Source organism: Zootermopsis nevadensis, unplaced genomic scaffold, assembly GCF_977971745.1.
Source record: "Zootermopsis nevadensis isolate Lab colony 2312 unplaced genomic scaffold, Znev_1.0 Znev_ptg000061l, whole genome shotgun sequence".
NCBI lineage: Eukaryota > Metazoa > Arthropoda > Insecta > Blattodea > Termopsidae > Zootermopsis > Zootermopsis nevadensis.
This window is the reverse complement of record NW_028259192.1, coordinates 1,311,339-1,330,266: the sequence shown is the minus strand read 5'-3', so window position 1 is coordinate 1,330,266 and position 18,928 is coordinate 1,311,339. Positions and strand designations below refer to the sequence as shown.

Sequence of the window (18,928 nt, the reverse complement as noted above, 5' to 3'; positions counted from 1 at the left end):
ATACGTGCATAATGTAATGTAAGTAGCATTTTAATCTGAATTAATACATTTTCCGTCCTCTTTCGTGGAACAAAATATCAGAGTCAGGAGGTTGCAGATTTGCGTAATTATTTTCTTTGAAGGGAATAACAATTACTTAGGCCTGTGTAATTCTTAGTGTAGGCCTATATGAGAGGGCGTTGCTTAAGTGACTCACAGTCGGTGGCGAAAGGAACAGCTGACGCCATGGCCGATGTGTGTTATTTTATGGAAGACTTACTCAAAGTTAATTCTATGAAACCTAGTGGTTACTATAAGGATCATCTACCTGAATAATATTTAAGAATTCAGTCCTTACCGCAAAGAAAACACCACTTCACCATTAAGAAGTTCAACTGGTTAACGCCGTTTAAAGAGATAATCTCAGTTTATACAGCGAGAATTATATTGAACCCATGAATAATATCCTCTGCAAGAGATATTGATTGTTGAAGTAATTGGTGCGTATAGTTACCACCGTGCTTCAAAGTTTAATGATGAGTATTTGTTTAAATCTTGTCAGTATAATCACAATAAAATTCCTATTAAATATTACCATAATTAACATTTAAATTATTAATATTTAATATGAATTTTATTGTGATTAGACTGACAAGATTTAAACAAATATATATTTATCACAATATGACTCAACTTTATCATATCATTTAATGATGAGGTTTAAATTAACTTTAAATAAGAACTCGGGTACAAGCTTTGAAGAGATAATTAGACAACTGAGGCCAGCAGATGGCTTTGACAGCCTGATAACGGGAATCATGATAGATCTGTAGTCGTAAATGACATTTTTGGGAGAAAGAAGCTTTTCTGTATCGTCCATGGTGTAATTGTATTTGACAATTGTCCGGCTTGCCTCGAAATACGCCACAATATATTTCGGAAAATTTTCCTTATAACAGACTTTAAAATTTCCCGTATGACGAATTAAAGATGTGAATTAATAGCTTTCGACTCTCTTGAATGATGTCTTCTTCATGACAGTTGAAAGGACTCAGATAAAATTCAAGTTCGTTGGTTCCAGAACTTTAAATTGTTTAATGACCATGGTGTGGCGGTGATATAATGATGTTCATTACGATGCTGTTTCTGTTGGTGGTCGTGATGACTTGCCGTGTCATAGGTGAAGCACCCAGATTTATCAACGCTTTGATTCATACAGCCAATCACTGTTCTTGATTATTTATTCGTGTAACTTAAAGCGAATAGCAGTGAAATATTTTGTGCACGAAAGGTGGATCGATACATGGACTCTAGACTCCTGAAATTTTTTCAATGACTGGACATTAGTTGGTTTTTAAGTCGTGTTTCTAACCTCAAGAAACTTTTTATTTTTCTTGGACCTGGGACTTTGAATCGTTTACAAGAAAAATAACTGCGTTCGGTTATAATTAGTAGAAACTTTTTGAAGTCTCATCAAACCAACGTTACTCCATACAAACTATTCCAGTTCTTTCCACATCTCACGGCGTTATGTCATAGTTAATTTAATTATACTCTTATTATCGATGTCCATATTTCTTACTACAGACCTTTACAAAAAAAAAAAAAAAAAAAAAAAAAAATTATTCTATCTCGGAAGTAACATTATTGGTTCTACTGAAAAATAATGGCGGTTATAAACAAAATTTGAACCTTGTGTTGTTTACCCCTCGTTGATATTTCGTGAAGTAATAATTTTGTGGTTCATCCATTCATAGAATGTACCTAATACGAACACTGATCTACAATCCTATTTTTGTGGTCTGATATTGTAAAACTTAGTAAATTTAGTATGAGAGAATTTGTAGTCCAATATAGCAAAAATATACAGGGTGTTGCAGATGTGGGTTTATGGTCTGGTGAAAATTTCAAGATGAGGGCGGAGGGGTGTAGTTGGTTATGAGAATTCTGTGCAGACATTTTCTGTAATATGCTGAGGTTAAGGAACACAACTATCAGCGTATCCGGGAAAATCGAAGACTCTGCATTCATGGAAATGCATTTGAAATAAACGCGAATCGCGTATAGAAGTGGTTAAAATATGGCTTATGGCCTCTGTGGATTCTTTTTAATTTGTATCTCATGTCGTGAAGTCTGTGTATTACAGTAATTGTACTGCCTTGCGTGTCTCGCATTGACGAATAATATCGTGCAACTGAAGTAGATTACCATTTTTATACACATGCTCCTTTTAAAGATACATATTTTACGTAACCCTTAAATAAGGGGAATTTTTTAACAGCGTATTGAATAATTTAACCATGCAATTGAACGCGTCACTATCACCTACGGTGCTGATTTATTCTTCCAGAATTCCTTCTACTTTTAACTCGCAGACGGGAAATGCGAACGACTGTCAGCTTCAAGTATAACTGTACAGAAATCTTCCCTCACCTGTTATAGAACCCTAAGGTTCATTATCGTGTTCCTTATCCTGAGCCAGATGAATCCATTCCAACCGCCACACACATTTTATTTGATATTCATTTTAATATTGTCATTCCATCTGTTCCTACGTCTTCCAAGTTGTCTCTTCCTTTCAGGTATCCCTAAAGTATTTATTTATGTATTTTTAGCCTCTCACAGGCTTCGTCCACGTCATCCTCCTTGATTTTGTCGGCCTTATTATGTGTAGGGAGAGCTACAAATTATGAAACACAAAATCCATTAATATCTGGTTTTACGTAGCTGGGGCTAAAAATTTATTTTGTTTCGTAGAATGAGTACTAACACTAGACTTCATGTTAAATTTATGACTTTGAAAGTGAGGTTGATATTCTTTCTGAGAGGAAAGACCAAGGAATTGTTTGTCAGAACTGTAATTTACGTTTGTTGTGCGTTTGTTTCGAATGGAAATAAATCTCGATTACACCTGTCAACTCGTGATGTCATAAATAACAAAGTAATGTTTTGAGAACTCTGAATCTTAGTTTATCGCTTGAACGTATCCGTCAATGAATATTAGTAATTTCCACTGTAGTCGCATGCATTGCTGTGTTCTTTTCCGTCTGCTTCTTTGACAAAAATTCGCACGAAATTTTCGCATCCCGGAATGCACGTGAGCAGTGACTGGCACAGACGTTTCTGACTCCTTTGTTTTCAGCACAGTAACCAACAAACGTCGGCAGCATCCGAGGCTATAAGAGGAGTCGGTAAGAATGTACGCCGCGGCGGGGGGCCTGTCCCTTGCCCGGAGACAGGCAAGACGCCAACAGCGCCTGCAGGCTGCCGAGTGCCAGCGCTCGACGTACAAACCTCCATCGACACCACTACTCCCAATCCGGCACCAACAATCCCTTCATCTTGAAGTACAAAATCACGATGAGTTGCTACAAATGTCCAGGGAAGCGAAGTCCCAATTGCTCCAGCCTCCGAGTTACTCGGAATTCAATGGTCGCATCACCAGTTTCGGTAGCGCGGATTTATCCCCAGAGGTTGGTGGTCTTGTCATAGAGTTGTTCTGGAAATCGGGATTCCCCGCTTCATAATTGTTCATGAAGTCTTGAAGAAAGAACTCAAATCCTAAACGTTGCAGACACAAATGTTGACTTAAATTATAATTAAAAAACAGCTGAAATCTTCTAAATTCATGTTCTGGCTTCCTTAGTTACGCCACGCAGAATTTTAAAGTCTGGACCTTCTCGTGACAAATGCAAGGAATTTGTTGTCATTACAAAATAGTGCAAAGTGATAATTCTCTCGAATGTGCGTTCTCTAATGAAATCGTAATTACAGCTGCGATAAAGTATTTTACGTTTGAAAACTGCCTGAAAACACAGAAATTCAGAATTAGGGATGAGAAGTTTGGTGGAGGCGTCACGAACTAACCCGAATTAATGTTAAACAGGTCAAATGTCAATTTAAAGTTAGATCGTGTTGTTGTTGGAGAAGAGATTTAAATGTATGATTGGCAATATACAAAAAAAAAAATATATTTTTTTGCAAAATATTGTAGGCGTTCCAGGGGGGAAGGAAGAATGATTTTTATATATGCCAAATGATTTTTGATTTAAAGGTCTAAAACGGATAAAAATTTGAACAGTTTTTTTAAAAATAATAACGTGTTTAATTCGTGAATATTATTTTACATAGTAGTTATTTCAGTTCGTTAAAATAAGTAATATTGTAGCTATATTGTAGACTTGCTTAAGTATTATTGGTATATTATGCTACATTCTCAAGGACAAATTAAATGTATTTTGATATGAATGAAAATTTAAATAAGCAGTTCGTTTTTTATATCTTAATTGCGTCATGTTTGTGTTATATCAATACATATATTTATTTTTCCAGTCTATACACGAAACTTGTTTTAAAATAATGTTGTTAAATAAATTTCCCTGTGGAGCGGTTCACATGGATAATGGGGAATACAAAATTGGCTTTTTAATAATATTGTGATGCACATTTTCAGTTAATGACGTATATTTAATTTAATTCCGGTTTTGATATCAGTCTTTGTCACTAGTCTTAATATAAAATACAGCAAAAATCTGTCAGTGACAATTACTTGAAGACTAAAAGTGCTCCAAATTCTGAAGAATCCTTTGTCATATAATCTTACATCAGTGGACAATGTCCGACATAATTTTCGTAAAATGAATCGACCTTCGTCACAAAGGAAATCGGTTTTTATCGTGGCACCGATATGTAGTTCCGGTGTAAGAATGTAATTGTAAAGGAATTCAAAAATTCAGCGTCGTCATTTGTTTGTTGTTGTTGGGGGAACCCCTTTTTTAACTTACAATTTTGACAGCTTTTTATAAAATAACAGCGTTTGTTCGTCTCAGACAAGTTTGCAACCAAGGACAAAATTATTCCTCAACCTACGAAAAGAACATTTTACAAATTTGTGAAGAAGTTTCCAGAATGACTCTCTAGTTATCTTGTGTGTCGGCTTAAATGGAGTAGTGTTCTGAAGCACGGATATTTGTGTTGTGTTTTATGGATGAAACAGATCAGAACGGAGCGGGCAAGAGTGTCTTAACTTCGCATCTTTGCCCTGTTCACCAAAGCACCACGAAACACTTAGAAATGCTTAACGCTTGCTATGCTGACAAGGTTGAACCTGGTTATCTCAGCCATGTTGGTTTATTTCGAAGGACACGTAATAGTCCGTGTGTTTTGTTACTAAATGTGGAATGTTATTAACAAACACACGATACTTGTTCAGTTTCAAAGAGTTTTCACCATTATAAGATGAATCTATCACCGCTTAATCCACAGAGGACCAGACAAAACTCAGGGTGTAATTTCTATGCTAACCCCGGGTTCGATCCCCACTTCAGCCAATCAGCGTACATTGCTGATAATATTAAACCAAGTCACTTCAAGGTGACAATATATTCACTTCAGTTCACTTCCAAATTCCTGTGTCATTAAATTTGAAGGCAACATTTGGATGATTATCAACCTAACTTTACCTTATCATTGAATCCCACATTGTAATTATTTAATTTATTGCGTAAAAGTTGTTTTAAAAATAATAATTCTATCTTACAGTTACATAGTTAATTGTATATGAAAAATCAATTCATAAATTGCATACGATTTGATATTTTAATTCAGATTCAAGACTAAGAAAGAAACTGTCGTGGGTTAAAAGTACGACTGCAGTCGCTTTGGTTAGTCAATAAATTCTCTGCTGCGTTTTAAGGAATGCGACGCCATACAATCTTCTAGGTGACACACAAAGTTTGAGAAAGGGGAAATATGTCCTCCATTTACAGTACAACAAGAATTCACATTTCCAAAACCGTAAAAACTTCGGATATGCCGATGAATGCTGTGGACATCGTCACACCAAGCTCTTCAAGGTCAGTTTTAATATGATCCAGGTGATATCGTCGCATAAACTTTAGTAATTTGTACGTGCTACATGTTTCATCCATCTCACCGTACGTGATAATTTTCATAAACGAGGGAGGCAGTGGATTTGCAGAACAATTGGGGGGGGTTATGTTTCGTGAACATTTGGCTTTTGTATCTTTTTGGATTTATGGCGGGGGTCATTTGAAAATTTCAAGGTTATTTCTTATGCTTATTTCTGCCGAATCACTATATTCGTGTGAAATTGAGGTCAAGTCAAGGTCACGACATTTTCAGCCCAAGGGTTTGCCGAATAGATGCCTTTAAAATTTTCAAGGTCATGTCAAATGCAATATTTATCATGTTTATTTCTGCCGAAGTGTAGGTATCTGATTGACAATACTCATGCCAATTTGAGGTCACGGATAGTTCAAGGTCACGACAATACAAGCCCAAGGGTTTGCCGAATAGATGCCTTTAAAATTTTCAAGGTCATTTTGCCTCACGCGTGTTTCTGTCGAACTGTAGGTATCTGAATTACCATATTCATGTCAATTTTAGGTCGCGGACAGGCCAAGGGCATGGCAAGGTCACGGCACCATAAGCCTAAGGTTTGGCGACAGGCCTCTAAAATTTTCAAGGTTATTTCTTCTCACGCTTCTTTCTGCCGACCTAAGTACTTTAATGGCCATATTCATGTCAATCTGAGGTCATGGATAGGTCAAAGTAATGCCACGGTCACGATAATATCAGCCAAAGATTATTTCGAATAGAAGTATTTTTAAATTTCAAGGTCATTTTCTTTCATGCTAATATCTGCCGAACGTTATATCTCAGAATGACCATATTCATGTGAAATTGATGTCATGGTTAGATGAAGGTGATGTCAAGGTCACAGGCATATGATTCCAAGGGTATGCCGAATAGAATCCTTTGAAATTTCAAGGTCATATCTTGTGATGTTTATTTCTGCCGAACGGTTGGAATTATAAATTTATGGTGGGGACGTAAGCTTAATACTAAAGAAAGCACTTTCCTGAGTCATTTATATTTTCTGTACAAACAGTGATTTATCTTTTTTTACGATGTTCACAAATATACCAGATGATTTATTGGCAGAGTGTGTTTTAGCCACGTTCAAGATTGAAAAAACTCAGAAACTGGCAAATATCGCATGTTTTTGTCAACACCAGAATTTGTAAACCATTTGGGTCCAAGTATGTTTGTTGACTGCGGCAGCACGCGACGTTTATGTTAGTGTGCACACGTACGTACGCACGCACGCAAACACGCAGCACACACACACACAAATTTTATTTTCCTGTCTCTTTGGAGCCAGTCTGAACCTCACTTCCTTTGTTTCACGCTGAACGGTGTTCGACTGGAGGATTTCAACTCCTGTAACATAGACTGATGTTTTAAAGACATCGTACATGTTAATCCTTGTTTTATTTTCAGGTGCATTTGTCCTAGATGTTTCAAGCCTAATAATAATTTTAAAATACTGTAATTGTTAATGTACTTATGGTTTCTATGTGTGTACTCGTTCACTAGATTCACAGCTGTACACTTCGTCACACACGTATTCCTGTGTCTTACTCAGTGGAGCTGATGTTTGTATTCTTTTAACAGGCTAAGCAGTGGCGCCACAATTTCAGGGAGAAATATACCATAATTTCCTTTTGGATAGTGTGTTAACAAATGTGCGAATAATTTAACTTTCTGTGTTAACTCCTAAACATCTCGACTCCTCCTAGGTCGTACGTGACGAGATCGTCTCTCTGATGCACATACGATATCTGATTATCTGTTTCAATTTAAAAAGTCACTAAACTGGTTTAAATTTATATTAATGTTAGACCCAGATAACCATTTTGGTTTCCTTCTTGCTGTAATTACTTTGAATTCGCTTAGATGCAGTTACTTAGTATATGTCTGATAAAACATTGCAATGACGTAATTTGTTTCAAAATCCATATAAATGTAAATAACTTAAAAATACAGAAACTCTGTTGGATCATAGTAAGGAAAATGATCTATTAAGTAAATGCAGAGAAACTTCATTGAAAGCTGTGTTCGTGTCTCGTCACCAGATTGAAGGCCAGAATTTTGTGTCTTCCTGTCAGAAATCTGAAAACGTTAGGACTAAAATATAGAGAATTATAATTTTACCTGCTGTTTTGTATGGGTGGAGAACCTGGTTTTTCATGTTAAGGGAAAGAAAAGAAAGAAGAACTTGTAGAAGGGGTATAAGAGGGATGAAGTTACAGGAGGCTGACATAATGAGAAGCTCCATAATTTGTAATTTTCTCCATATATTTTTCGGGGTCATACAATGACTGGATGAAGTTTGGGCATGTGAGAAATTGATACAAAATTTTGGTTGAAAATCCTGAAGGGAAGAGAACATTCGGAAGACGTGGGCGCAGATGGGATGATAATATTAAAATGGATGTCAGGTAAATAGTGTTCGTGGGTGAATTGATCTGGTTCGGAATAGGGGCCAGTGGCTGGCTTTTGTGAAAACGGTAATGAACCTTTAGGTTTCGTGAATGGTGCGGAATGTTTTCAGAACCGGAGCGTGCTATCAACTTCTGTAGGACCGCCCCATGGGGTTAATTGATTGGATTCTGTTTATATAGGCCTGTATCGTATGGATTTTAGTATAGGCATTTCGAAGAATTTTACGTTTGACCGAAAGTAAAACGTGTTTGTGTACCCTCGGCGCACTTCAGAAACTTATGATGTGGGTTACATGTTTTGATTTTTGTTCATAGTTAATTTGCATTCCCCCCCCCCCCCCCCCCCCCCTCGAACTGAGTAAGAATCGACATTTCCACCTTGAACAAGGCAGCGGGGCCGAGTTTGCCAACTTTAATACATGTTTATTTGCAGCCAGTTGAACGAGATTGTAGAAAACCTTCCAAGATGTTGAACTGGGCTTAGCAAAATGTCGTCGTAGAATCAACTTCCTGCAGAAAGATATTCACTTCCTTTCACGACTGTCCATAATTGTGTCTGCAATTTAGAGGCCTTGCTGAATCGCAGATATTTGCCCCTGCGACATCCCCAGGAGACCAGTGGCCCCTGCTTCTCCTCGTTACCTTCCTTCAGCATCGCCAGGGATAGCCACACATGACCACAACTTCAGGCATGCAGGCAGCACTGTACGTCAGAGAAAAGCAAAAACAACGTAATAAGAAGATCAGAAGAGGTCGTGTCGAATTGCCCAGCAACGTAGCAACAAAAGAAATTGCACCCTTCCCAAGATATCCGCCCAATCAGTGGGTACGTTCAGTATGACCCAGCTCCGTCCGTGTTGACATCCTCCTAGCGTAGCGTTCAGTTGCGAAACTCCGGAGAGATTTACTCGTCTGGAAACTCTTCGCTTTTCGTTTCATCCTGAGGAATCCCTTGAGACAGTAAAAGTAAAGTAAAGTTTGTCCCACTATACGCCATATAGGCGTTTGGGGTGAGTGGAGGTATAGCTCCTCTCTTCCTTGACCTCGGCACTAGATGGGGGTGAGTGGTCAGCATCACGCCCCGGCCGGCTTTACCCCCGGGAAAGGACCCCGGTACCCATTGTAGAGGAGGCTGGGTGGGCCTCAGAGCCGGTCTGGACGCAGAGGCTAGAGGGAAAATCCTCTGCCCCCGTCGGGGATCGAACCCCGGTCGCCCAGCCCGTAGCTAGTCACTATACTGACTGAGCTATCCCGGCTCATAAGTTTGTCCCACTATACGCCATGTAGGCGTTTGGGGTGAGAGGAGGTATAGCTCCTCTCTCCCTTGAGACAGTCCGTAACAATATTTATAAAAAGATCTTTTGAAAATCTTGGATTCTGCGTCATTTCACTTCTATGGCGTTTTAAACGAACGGATTTATCGTTTTATAAACGTATTGTAATTAATTTTCTGTTTCATGAGACTGAAATCATCAAAAATTTGTGTAGGCAAATATTGTGAAAACTTTCGATTAAAATGAATTACAGGTCTTGCTACTGAAAAATTCAAGTCGTTAAACACAAATAAATAAATACGCGTTAACCTTGTCCGAACTATATGACTGTGCTTTCGAGTTTGTTTCGGCGGAAAACAAATTTAAATTTCGTAATAATGCGCTTGTATCTTGAAGATATTAAATCTTAATATATCATTCAAACCTTTCTACAGAATTAGTAACATTAACCTTAAGGTTACAGCAAAGAATTTGTGACCTTGAAAAAAGTTAATTGATACTATAACTATTACAACCACCACTAATAAAAATAATAATAATTATTATTATTTATTGTTAAAGCTGGTTTGTCATCTTCACTAAAAAGGAGTAACAGTGTTCAGAACTAAACATAATTTATCGTATGAAATTAAGTAACAGTGACGTATTAAATGCGTCATCGTAAATCGATGTTTTCGATTATTTTTGTGTTCTGGAGAGGACGCTATCGAAATATCTCTGTAAGTTCAGTAAACGCGCGTGTCGGAATTTAGGGCACTAAAATTCTTTACGTTGCTGGAACGTTTCTCAGTCCACTCTGGAAAAATAATTGTAAGAGAATGGCGAAGTACGATGCTAGCTTAATCGAGTAAATAAATAAATAAATACATTAATTAACAGAAATGATCACCGTGTTGTGGTTTTGAGAATTAAAGCTTTAAGGTTTTGTATTTTATTTAAATTTTGAGACGTATAAATGTAACGATTAAATCATTAGTAATGCTGAAGAAATGTTCAGTCCTTCGAAAGAGAGAACTGTGGTCCAGGAGGATGGAAGCACAACCACGCCACTTCTCGAAGACGACTGTCAAAGAATCTTTTGAACTCACCTGCAATTCACTTTGCTGTTGATAGCCACCAGACTTAAGACAAAGTTTCACTGTACTTTGCTGTTGTAATGTTGTCTTTCTCTGATGTTGTATGGTGCTTAATGCTTTCAAAATGGCTTACTGTCTTGCGTGTTTTCCTGCTTTGTGTTAGAAATCCGAGGACCACTGTCAGCCTCAGGATAATGTAAATTGTAAATGTGCACACTCGTATATCTACATTGAAGTCTTTATGTCATGACAGTTGCAATTTATGGTACAGAAAATAATTAAAAATACATTTTACAGATAAAGCTTAACTGCCTTTACTCCGAGACTAGCCAAGGGCGAAACATCTCATGGGCGCAATCGTGGAACACGTGTTTAACACCTAGATAAAAATATTAGTATTTTCGTTGTTAAATTTGTGCAAAATTACGATTTATAATAAAATGGCTTAAACCAGAATTAATAACTTTTTAAGCTCAGGTGCGTTTACAAATTGTCCATCCAGTGCTTAGTGTGTTCATACGTGCAAAAACGGCTTACAACTTTTTAAACAAATGAGTCCAACATCTCGCAGCTCCTATGAACAACTCTGACGTAATCCACTCAAATTTTAGAGCACTTCTTAAATAATTACGCGTAGAATTTTTTCTGTGATCCATAAGTGATTCGCCGTGAAATATTTATCAAGACACAAGTTTTATTTAATTAAAGGTGAAACTGTTGACCTTTTTTTAACAGGTCTGTCTTTAAACAGGTTTCCTGTCGCCAAAGGAATTTTCTGTACCAAGACGTTTTCTGTGAATATATAATGAGAGCAGATTTTGAAGAAAATTTATTTTTAGTTACATATTTGTTCCCGTTTCCCCCCCTCTCTGTATGTTTGTAGATTTGTACCAAGAGCACATAATTAATTTGACGATCACTAATTGCACTATTTCTCTGTTTGTCTTCTGTTTACAGGTTCAACAGCGAGTTATTGATCACCCCTTGGCTCTCTCTCTCTGTCTCTGTCTCTCTCTTGTGTATTTAGTATCATCTATCGCTTCCTTGGCTTTTATATGTACTTAAGATTATATGTTATATAGCCTACACATGCCATTGAATCTCAGTACAGCTGCACTGCATTGAAATGGACCGAGCTAGAAAGTGACCTACGTGGCTTTTCAGACTGTCTGTACGAATTAGTTGACCTCCTCCCGCAGTTGTAAAATTTCCGTCTGTGGGCCGTGTGTGACCTCAATCCTTGGGCGTCTCTCCGTTCAGCACTGCCCTATTTAAATTCATCAGTAATAAAATATTATATCAAATCTAAAACTTCTTGACGATGGTGAAGAGTCAATTGAATAAAAATTGTCTTGGATATTATCCATCGTCTAGTAAATATAAAACGTAAAACGACGTTTCGGAGATGGGACTCTATCTCCGTCTTCAGGTTCCTAGATAGAGGTAATCCCTATCTCCGGAGATAGAGTCCCATCTCCGAAACGTCGTTTTACGTTTTATATTTACTAGACGATGGATAATATCCAAGAAAATTTTTATTCAATTAATAAAATATTAAATAGTAATTTTGATATAATTGACTTGTGTCTTTTATATTTCTCTGGTTCAATCTGAAGGCGCGCAGTTACTGAACCCATAAATCATTGCGTGTCTGACGTCACGGCGTACTGTTTGGCCGATCAAATCAATGAGAATGAGATGGGCGAGGTATGTAGCATCTGTGGGTTCAGTGAGAACATCTTCAGGTCGTGTCACGTCGCCGGGCGTTCGCCGTACGGTTATTGGCTGCGGATATACTGAATAAACAGTCGCGGACAGCCGACAAGGGGTGCTACTCCAGTTTTGAGTTTCTTGGATGGGGGGCGGTGGTAACTGTCCACCGTAAGAACCAAAATGTCACAGAATGTTGCTCCGGGCTTCTGACTTTGTATTTTTTTTGGAATTACTTAAGTAAAAATTGGGCTGAGTGTAATATTTAGATTCTCAAAAACGGACTCTGCTGCTTGGAATTAGTTAGGGACATGAGAAATGCTTTCAAAATTTTAGTTAGGAACTCGCGGTTCTCTTTTTGTTGTTGAACGCAGTTCAGAAATGTGTATCAGGAAGACGTGGTGACGATTATGATAAAAAGTCACGTGTTTGTTTCCATGACATTAATTTACAACGTTAAAGCGTGTGTTTATTAAGAACAGCATGGAAAAACCATTGTTTTGAAAATTATCGAAAAATGTAAGTAAATCTTTACGTCAACGTTTTGTATTCAGAATCCAGGACTAAATCACAGTACAATTCCTAAATAATTATTCGACAAATTTTAAGTTTTTGTGATCGACATTAACACATTAATGGAGTAAAAGTCACAATCGAAATTAAAGGCATATTAAGCTTCGGAAATCCATTCTGATTGGTGCTTTTCAGCGGAAAGATTGCATTTGCGCGCCGATTAGAATCGCCATGATTATGCAGTCCACCCGTTCAATCATCTGTGTGTATGTAACAACTCGAGAAAATCTCGTGAACGGTCGTTGGGCAGTTTTAACAATTCTGGCTTACTTCGGACAATGTTGGATTCTACGCGCATCCCGAGCCAGAAGGCAAATATTTATCGCATTAAATGGATTAAAACTAAACTCACAATTAATATTCAACCCGCGTTTCTCCTGCCATATGTCCTTCCACATAACGAAACAAAATGACTTATCATGACGTGGCACCGTATAAATTTGTGAAGCTTTGGACTGTTTCTTTTTCCGATGTCAAACTGAAGTTTCCTTGCTGATCCACTCAGCTTATTTTAGACCAATTATAAGGAGTGCCAGAAGTTAGCATTCGCGAGCTAATTGTCAGGATGCAATGACACACCGAACGCGCCAAAATTGTTTCTTTGTGCGTACTTTTACAAAACGACACTCACAGAAAATCAGAACATAAAATGAAACAAAGTAGAACAAGAAAGCGAAAACGCGCATCTAGGGCCTGTGGGGGTCGAATTGTTTACTTCGTGATCACAAATGGTTTAGTCTTGGCCAATGTGTCCTTCTAACTAACTAATTGCATGTCTTACAGAACCCGAAGGTTTATCACCGAATTAACCAAAGCCCTCCACCGGACCCTGTCCTGGGCCAACAAAATCCAGTCTCCTTCAACTCCTATCTCCCATAGATCCCGCCTGAGATTATCCTCCCATCTACGTCTAGGTCTCCCCAGAGGTCTCTTCCCCTCAGGCTTCCCAAATAGTGGACCCAACCAACCAGAAGGCTTACAGAACCCGAAGGTTCATCACCGAATTAACCAAAGCCCTCCACCGGACCCTGTCCTGGGCCAACAAAATCCAGTCTCCTTCAACTCCTATCTCCCATAGATCCCGCCTGAGATTATCCTCCCATCTACGTCTAGGTCTCCCCAGAGGTCTCTTGACCTCAGGCTTCCCGGTGCACACCTCTTGTCCCATCCATGCGCGCTACATGCCCAGCCCATCTCATTCTTCTCGACTTAATCACCCTGACAATATTGGGGGAGGAGTACAGATTTTTAAGCTCGTCATTATGCAGTTTTCTCCATGCCCCATCGTCTTCTCTCCTAGGCCCAAATATCCTCCTCAACACCCTAAACTTTCCAAATTATATTTGCAATTTTTGCAAGTTCCATTCAGCACTCGCTACTGTTCACAATCATTTTCTGCCATGCAGCCAGCGGAAATCTCCGAGAAACTGATAGTCGCTTTGCTGGTAGAGACATAACAACACTTTTAACATGAATATTCATAAACTTATAAATAACTTCCAATGGCTGGACCATTTCCTGAACCCAATAAATCCATTTCTTCCTCCGTATTTTTAAAAACGTCTTTAATATTATCTTCCCCATCCACTTCCAACCCTTTCAAGTGACCTTTGACCTTCAGGTTTCATTACTAAACTTCTGTGTCTCATCCTTGTTTTATTTTCTTTGCCGTAAATAATATTTTATGAAGGGCGCACATTACGAAACTCGCCATTATCACTGTTTCTCCATCCTCCTGTTCTCTCCTTTATTTTGGGTCCAAATATTCTCCTCTACACCTTGGCCTCAGACTCCTTAAGATGATGTATCGTACACTCTGTGGCTGATTTCAATGCAGATATTTGAATACAGCTCATGAGTTCTTCGTCTCAGATATCGTAATCAAATGTAATTATCCAGAGCGAAGACATCAACATCTCTCAAAATACTTTACCGGATTTTCTCAGGGTTGTCCATTCTTTTAAGCCAATTATTAAGTTTCCTTTCGTCATAAATCTTTTATCGTTGATAAATAATTTCTGAGAAGTAAGTATTGCCACTTTTTATTAATTTAAACAGTTGAAATCGAAGTTGCGAGTAGTTTTCTGGCTCGGTTCGTTTCATGTGATCTCGGTTTACGTCACGTGGTGGCACAGGGATTTTTTTTTTTATAAATCTTTTCATCTTGTGTCCACAGGATGTAACATTCTTCTGTCTTCTTTCCAAGCACTGTAACAAAAGCCTCATCCGACCGAAACACACACTTGCTCTTCTAAAAAACGTGAAACAAAGCTTCGAAGCTTCGCATGTTCAGTTTTGTGTGCTTTAAATGTTGTGTTGTTTTTTTTAAAGATTAACGTGAAATCCACAATTGCGTTACGCCAGTCTAAAATGTGATATTTAGGCCTCGAATTGAAATTATTATTCATTTATCTTGAAGCAAATGGGGGAACGTATTGTGGGTTTAATTAATCTTCACGTTACTTTAATTGTAGTAGTACACAAGAAAACTTACTTTAAATATCGACTCTTACATTTGAAAATTTTGTATGAGAAAATAATTCACTACGCATCACTTACTATTAAATAAACGTATTTAATAGTCGATGATATTCTGTTATGCATATAAAATACAGCCCGTTTACTTAATCGTGATTATCGTGTTATTTTTTAATTTACCAATCAGACAACAGAATGGCGATGGATCTACCATTGCTGATACGTGATTTATTAATTAAATAAATGGATCTGTATGTTATTTCTCTCTCTGAATTTAGTCATACCTCTGTATTTGCATACAGTTTTTAACTTCAAAATAATTTTAAACCCATCTACACAACATTTTATCAAAATTTTCTTATTTCATTTCCACATGTTTCGGTCAGTAACCTAGACCATCTTCAGGAGGCCCTATTGTCTTCTAAGCCTAACATTTATCTATATGTTTATGAAATTTTAAAGGACGGGTTATGTTAGGTTATGTTAGGTTATGTTAGGTTATGTTAGGTTATGTTAGGTTATGTTAGGTTAGGTTATGTTAGGTTATGTTAGGTTAGGTTATGTTAGGTTATGTTAGGTTAGGTTATGTTAGGTTATGTTAGGTTAGGTTATGTTAGGTTAGGTTAGGTTAGGTTAGGTTATGTTAGGTTAGGTTAGGTTATTAATTTAATTCATGATAGTTTTGTTCTATGCTTTAGGCCTGTGAAACGTGTTCAGTTGTGAAAGCGTCTTTAAATAAACAGGTAACTAAAATCCGTGCCGAATTCGAGGACCACATAACCCATACGAAGTAGTGGAAGGCTGTTCTTTTGTGGAGCTTTCCTAGAAACAGCTGTTCGACCGGTTTCTGTTTGTTACTTCGTGTTAGCGATTTAAAAACAGCGAAACGTGGTTCCGCGAAACCGTACGATTTCCGGTTGTAAATCCTATGAAAACATCTGCGTGTTATCTCTCATAATGACCGCCTAATACAACACAAGCTCTGCGCGTGCGCAGTCCATATTTTAAATTCATTAGAATCTGGAAGGAGTGAGTTTCCTTTCTGCGTTCACGCTAACCCACTCATTGAATGGCTTCAAAATTACGGGTTGTTTTATCGTGGCAACAATTATCACTTGGGGGCTATTTAAGACAGTTTGCTGCAATGCAGTACTGTGACCTATGTCAGTGGTATTCAACCTGGGGTACGCGTACCCCCGGGGGTACGCGAAGACATCTTAGGGGATACGTGAAATTTAAAAAAAAATTATTTTATGATAAACACTGAATAATCAGTAATGTAATTTATTTAATTTATTTTTGATGTGTATTATATATTACTATGTATAACTTGAATTATACACCAACAACTTTGGGGGTACAAATTTGAAGATAAATTATATCTGGGGGTACGCGAATAAAAAAGGTTGAATACCAATGACCTATGTGACCGGAATGATACAGTCAGTTCAGAAAACATTGGGTTTTAAACAATATTTCTGATCTTCTTCTGACTGTACAGGAAAATATTAATTATTTTCAGCCAGCCGTCGATAGAATCAAATCAGGGAGGATCAGGCGGTCTTAAGGACTTCAGTTTTACCCATGTTACGTTTTTTACGATTAGCCTATTAAAATTAGTCTCTTGTGTTTCAACGTTGATTGGTTTTTAAGAGTCTGCATTTCATCGGAATCGGTTACTTTGGTCAGCCCTGTTCTGGCCCTTTCGTTCTTGTCTGCACTGACCCTGGAATGAAGGACCCCCTCCCCCCATGACCCCATGAACCAGTTTTTTGACGCTTTGAGGTGTGGCCCTACATTAATCTCTGAAAACGTCTGCCCTTTCGTCTGCGAAATGACGGAAATTAGTCATAATTTGGGTGTGTCCCTTGTTCTTCTCTGCTTTTTCGTCTTCTCTTTGTGTTTCGTGATCGCGTGACGTGGAACTGGTTCTTGTACCAAAAACACCTCGCGTTGTGTGACAATTGTTTGACTTATGTTGTTCATAACGAGTCGAATACTTTGAAGCAAATTTCTTATTCCCTTTGTAGGCAACTTACGTTCTTATGAGCTGGGCTGTCTCGTTGTAAGAATTGTAATGGCCGGAATCCGTCTCCTGACGTCACAAAGCTTTCGTGTTTCAGGTAGAAATTTGTATGTGCTCATTGTATGAAGAACGTACTGTCTAAACTCACGACAGAGACATGCCTTGAAGGAATACTTTCAAGAATGACATAAGTCCACTTGTTTATTATTTCCTGTACCAAAAACAGGCGAATAATTTGGTGCTAGAGAAACTTCGCTGATGATGGAAGCAATATGTTCCTCCGAAACGTTGGTATTTATTTACAAGTGCACACAGCGTTGGAACGCAGAAGACGTCTTTTGGATACGAGACCACTTGTGAGTTCTTGCAGTCAGGTCTTCGATTTGAGTCAGATGCCGATAATTGATGTCTTTTCCGACCACTAGACTGTGAGGAAGAGGTCGTTGTGGCGCCTACGGTGGGCTGTGGCGGGAGTCTGGAGTCAGGCTTCGGTCGCCGTGTGAAGAAACTTTCGCGTTCAGTTTACTCCACGACTGCACTTAATATTTTGACGGAGGTGTTCGTGGTTTTACGATTTTTTTAAAAACAAAACAAAATGACCTCTCATTTGCCCGTTCCTGTACAGTCTGAGACATGAGGTCGTAACGGGTTAAAATGCCGATTCCGGACTTTGGGACACATTCCCGTGAGGTCTTGTAGGCGCTTACCAATTTTTCGAAGGATCACAGAAGTCAGCAATCTGCGGTCACTATGTTCTACACCCCTGATTTTTAACGCAACGTACACTGAAATTACCCATTACAAATTATATTCGGTCGTTGTCAGAACTGTTTCTCTCTCACCCCTTAAAAAAAGGCGTTTTAATCACCCATTAAAATTGAGACCAGTGTTAGAGCTGATTTGTCACATTTTAAGTCTGTTTAACCTTTAAAGGCTAATGGACAGGCCTGCTACCCGCATTACATGTCGTTTGTACAGAAATTATGTAGGTGGAAGCCACTACCTCTCTCTTTTTTTTCATTAATCTGACTGACAACAGAATTGTATGATGTTTTGAAAACGACGCTGTTCATTATCAAAACGTACTTTGAAATGGACGTGCACAGAACTGTGGACTGAGTACACAATTTGTAGAAAACGTAATTATAAACACAATTTTTACGTCGTGCCTCTGAAGTAAGGGTGGGCAGCTTTGTACGACGACGAAACAAAGCCAAGAGCTGTACTTGAACGGCCTTCTGTCTGTCACAAAGCACTGCATCATCACTTTGTTTTGCGTTCGTCCCCGGTTGCCCATAGCAACGGCACAAATATACGCCATCTCGTTCAGAAGACGCGAGGACCAAAACGGCAACGTCTTAAGCGTATGAGATAAGTTTTGAGAACGTTATTTCATATGGTCGAATTATATTGTACTTTGATAATGATAGTCTAACGCCACGGTGGTCTAGCGGTCAGAACACTAGACTTGTAATCCTGTGGTCTCGGGTTCGATTCCCGGCG

General features: G+C 38.3%; 1 protein-coding gene across 11 annotated transcripts in view; it reads left to right on the top strand.

Moving 5' to 3' along the window:
* Nucleotides 1-18,928, top strand: part of LOC110830287 (uncharacterized) — a 103,326-nt gene that overhangs the window by 71,538 nt on the left and 12,860 nt on the right. For 6 of the 11 annotated variants that reach the window (XM_022064995.2, XM_022064998.2, XM_022064996.2 and 3 more), the window contains one exon: nucleotides 3,122-3,452. In XM_022064995.2, coding sequence (XP_021920687.1) covers nucleotides 3,177-3,452 — 276 coding nt within the window. In that variant the 5' untranslated portion in view covers nucleotides 3,122-3,176. Of the gene's footprint in view, nucleotides 1-3,121; nucleotides 3,453-8,721; nucleotides 9,115-18,928 lie in introns of those variants that run through there. The other 5 variants (XM_022065000.2, XM_022065002.2, XM_022065003.2 and 2 more) reach the window with 5 other exon arrangements.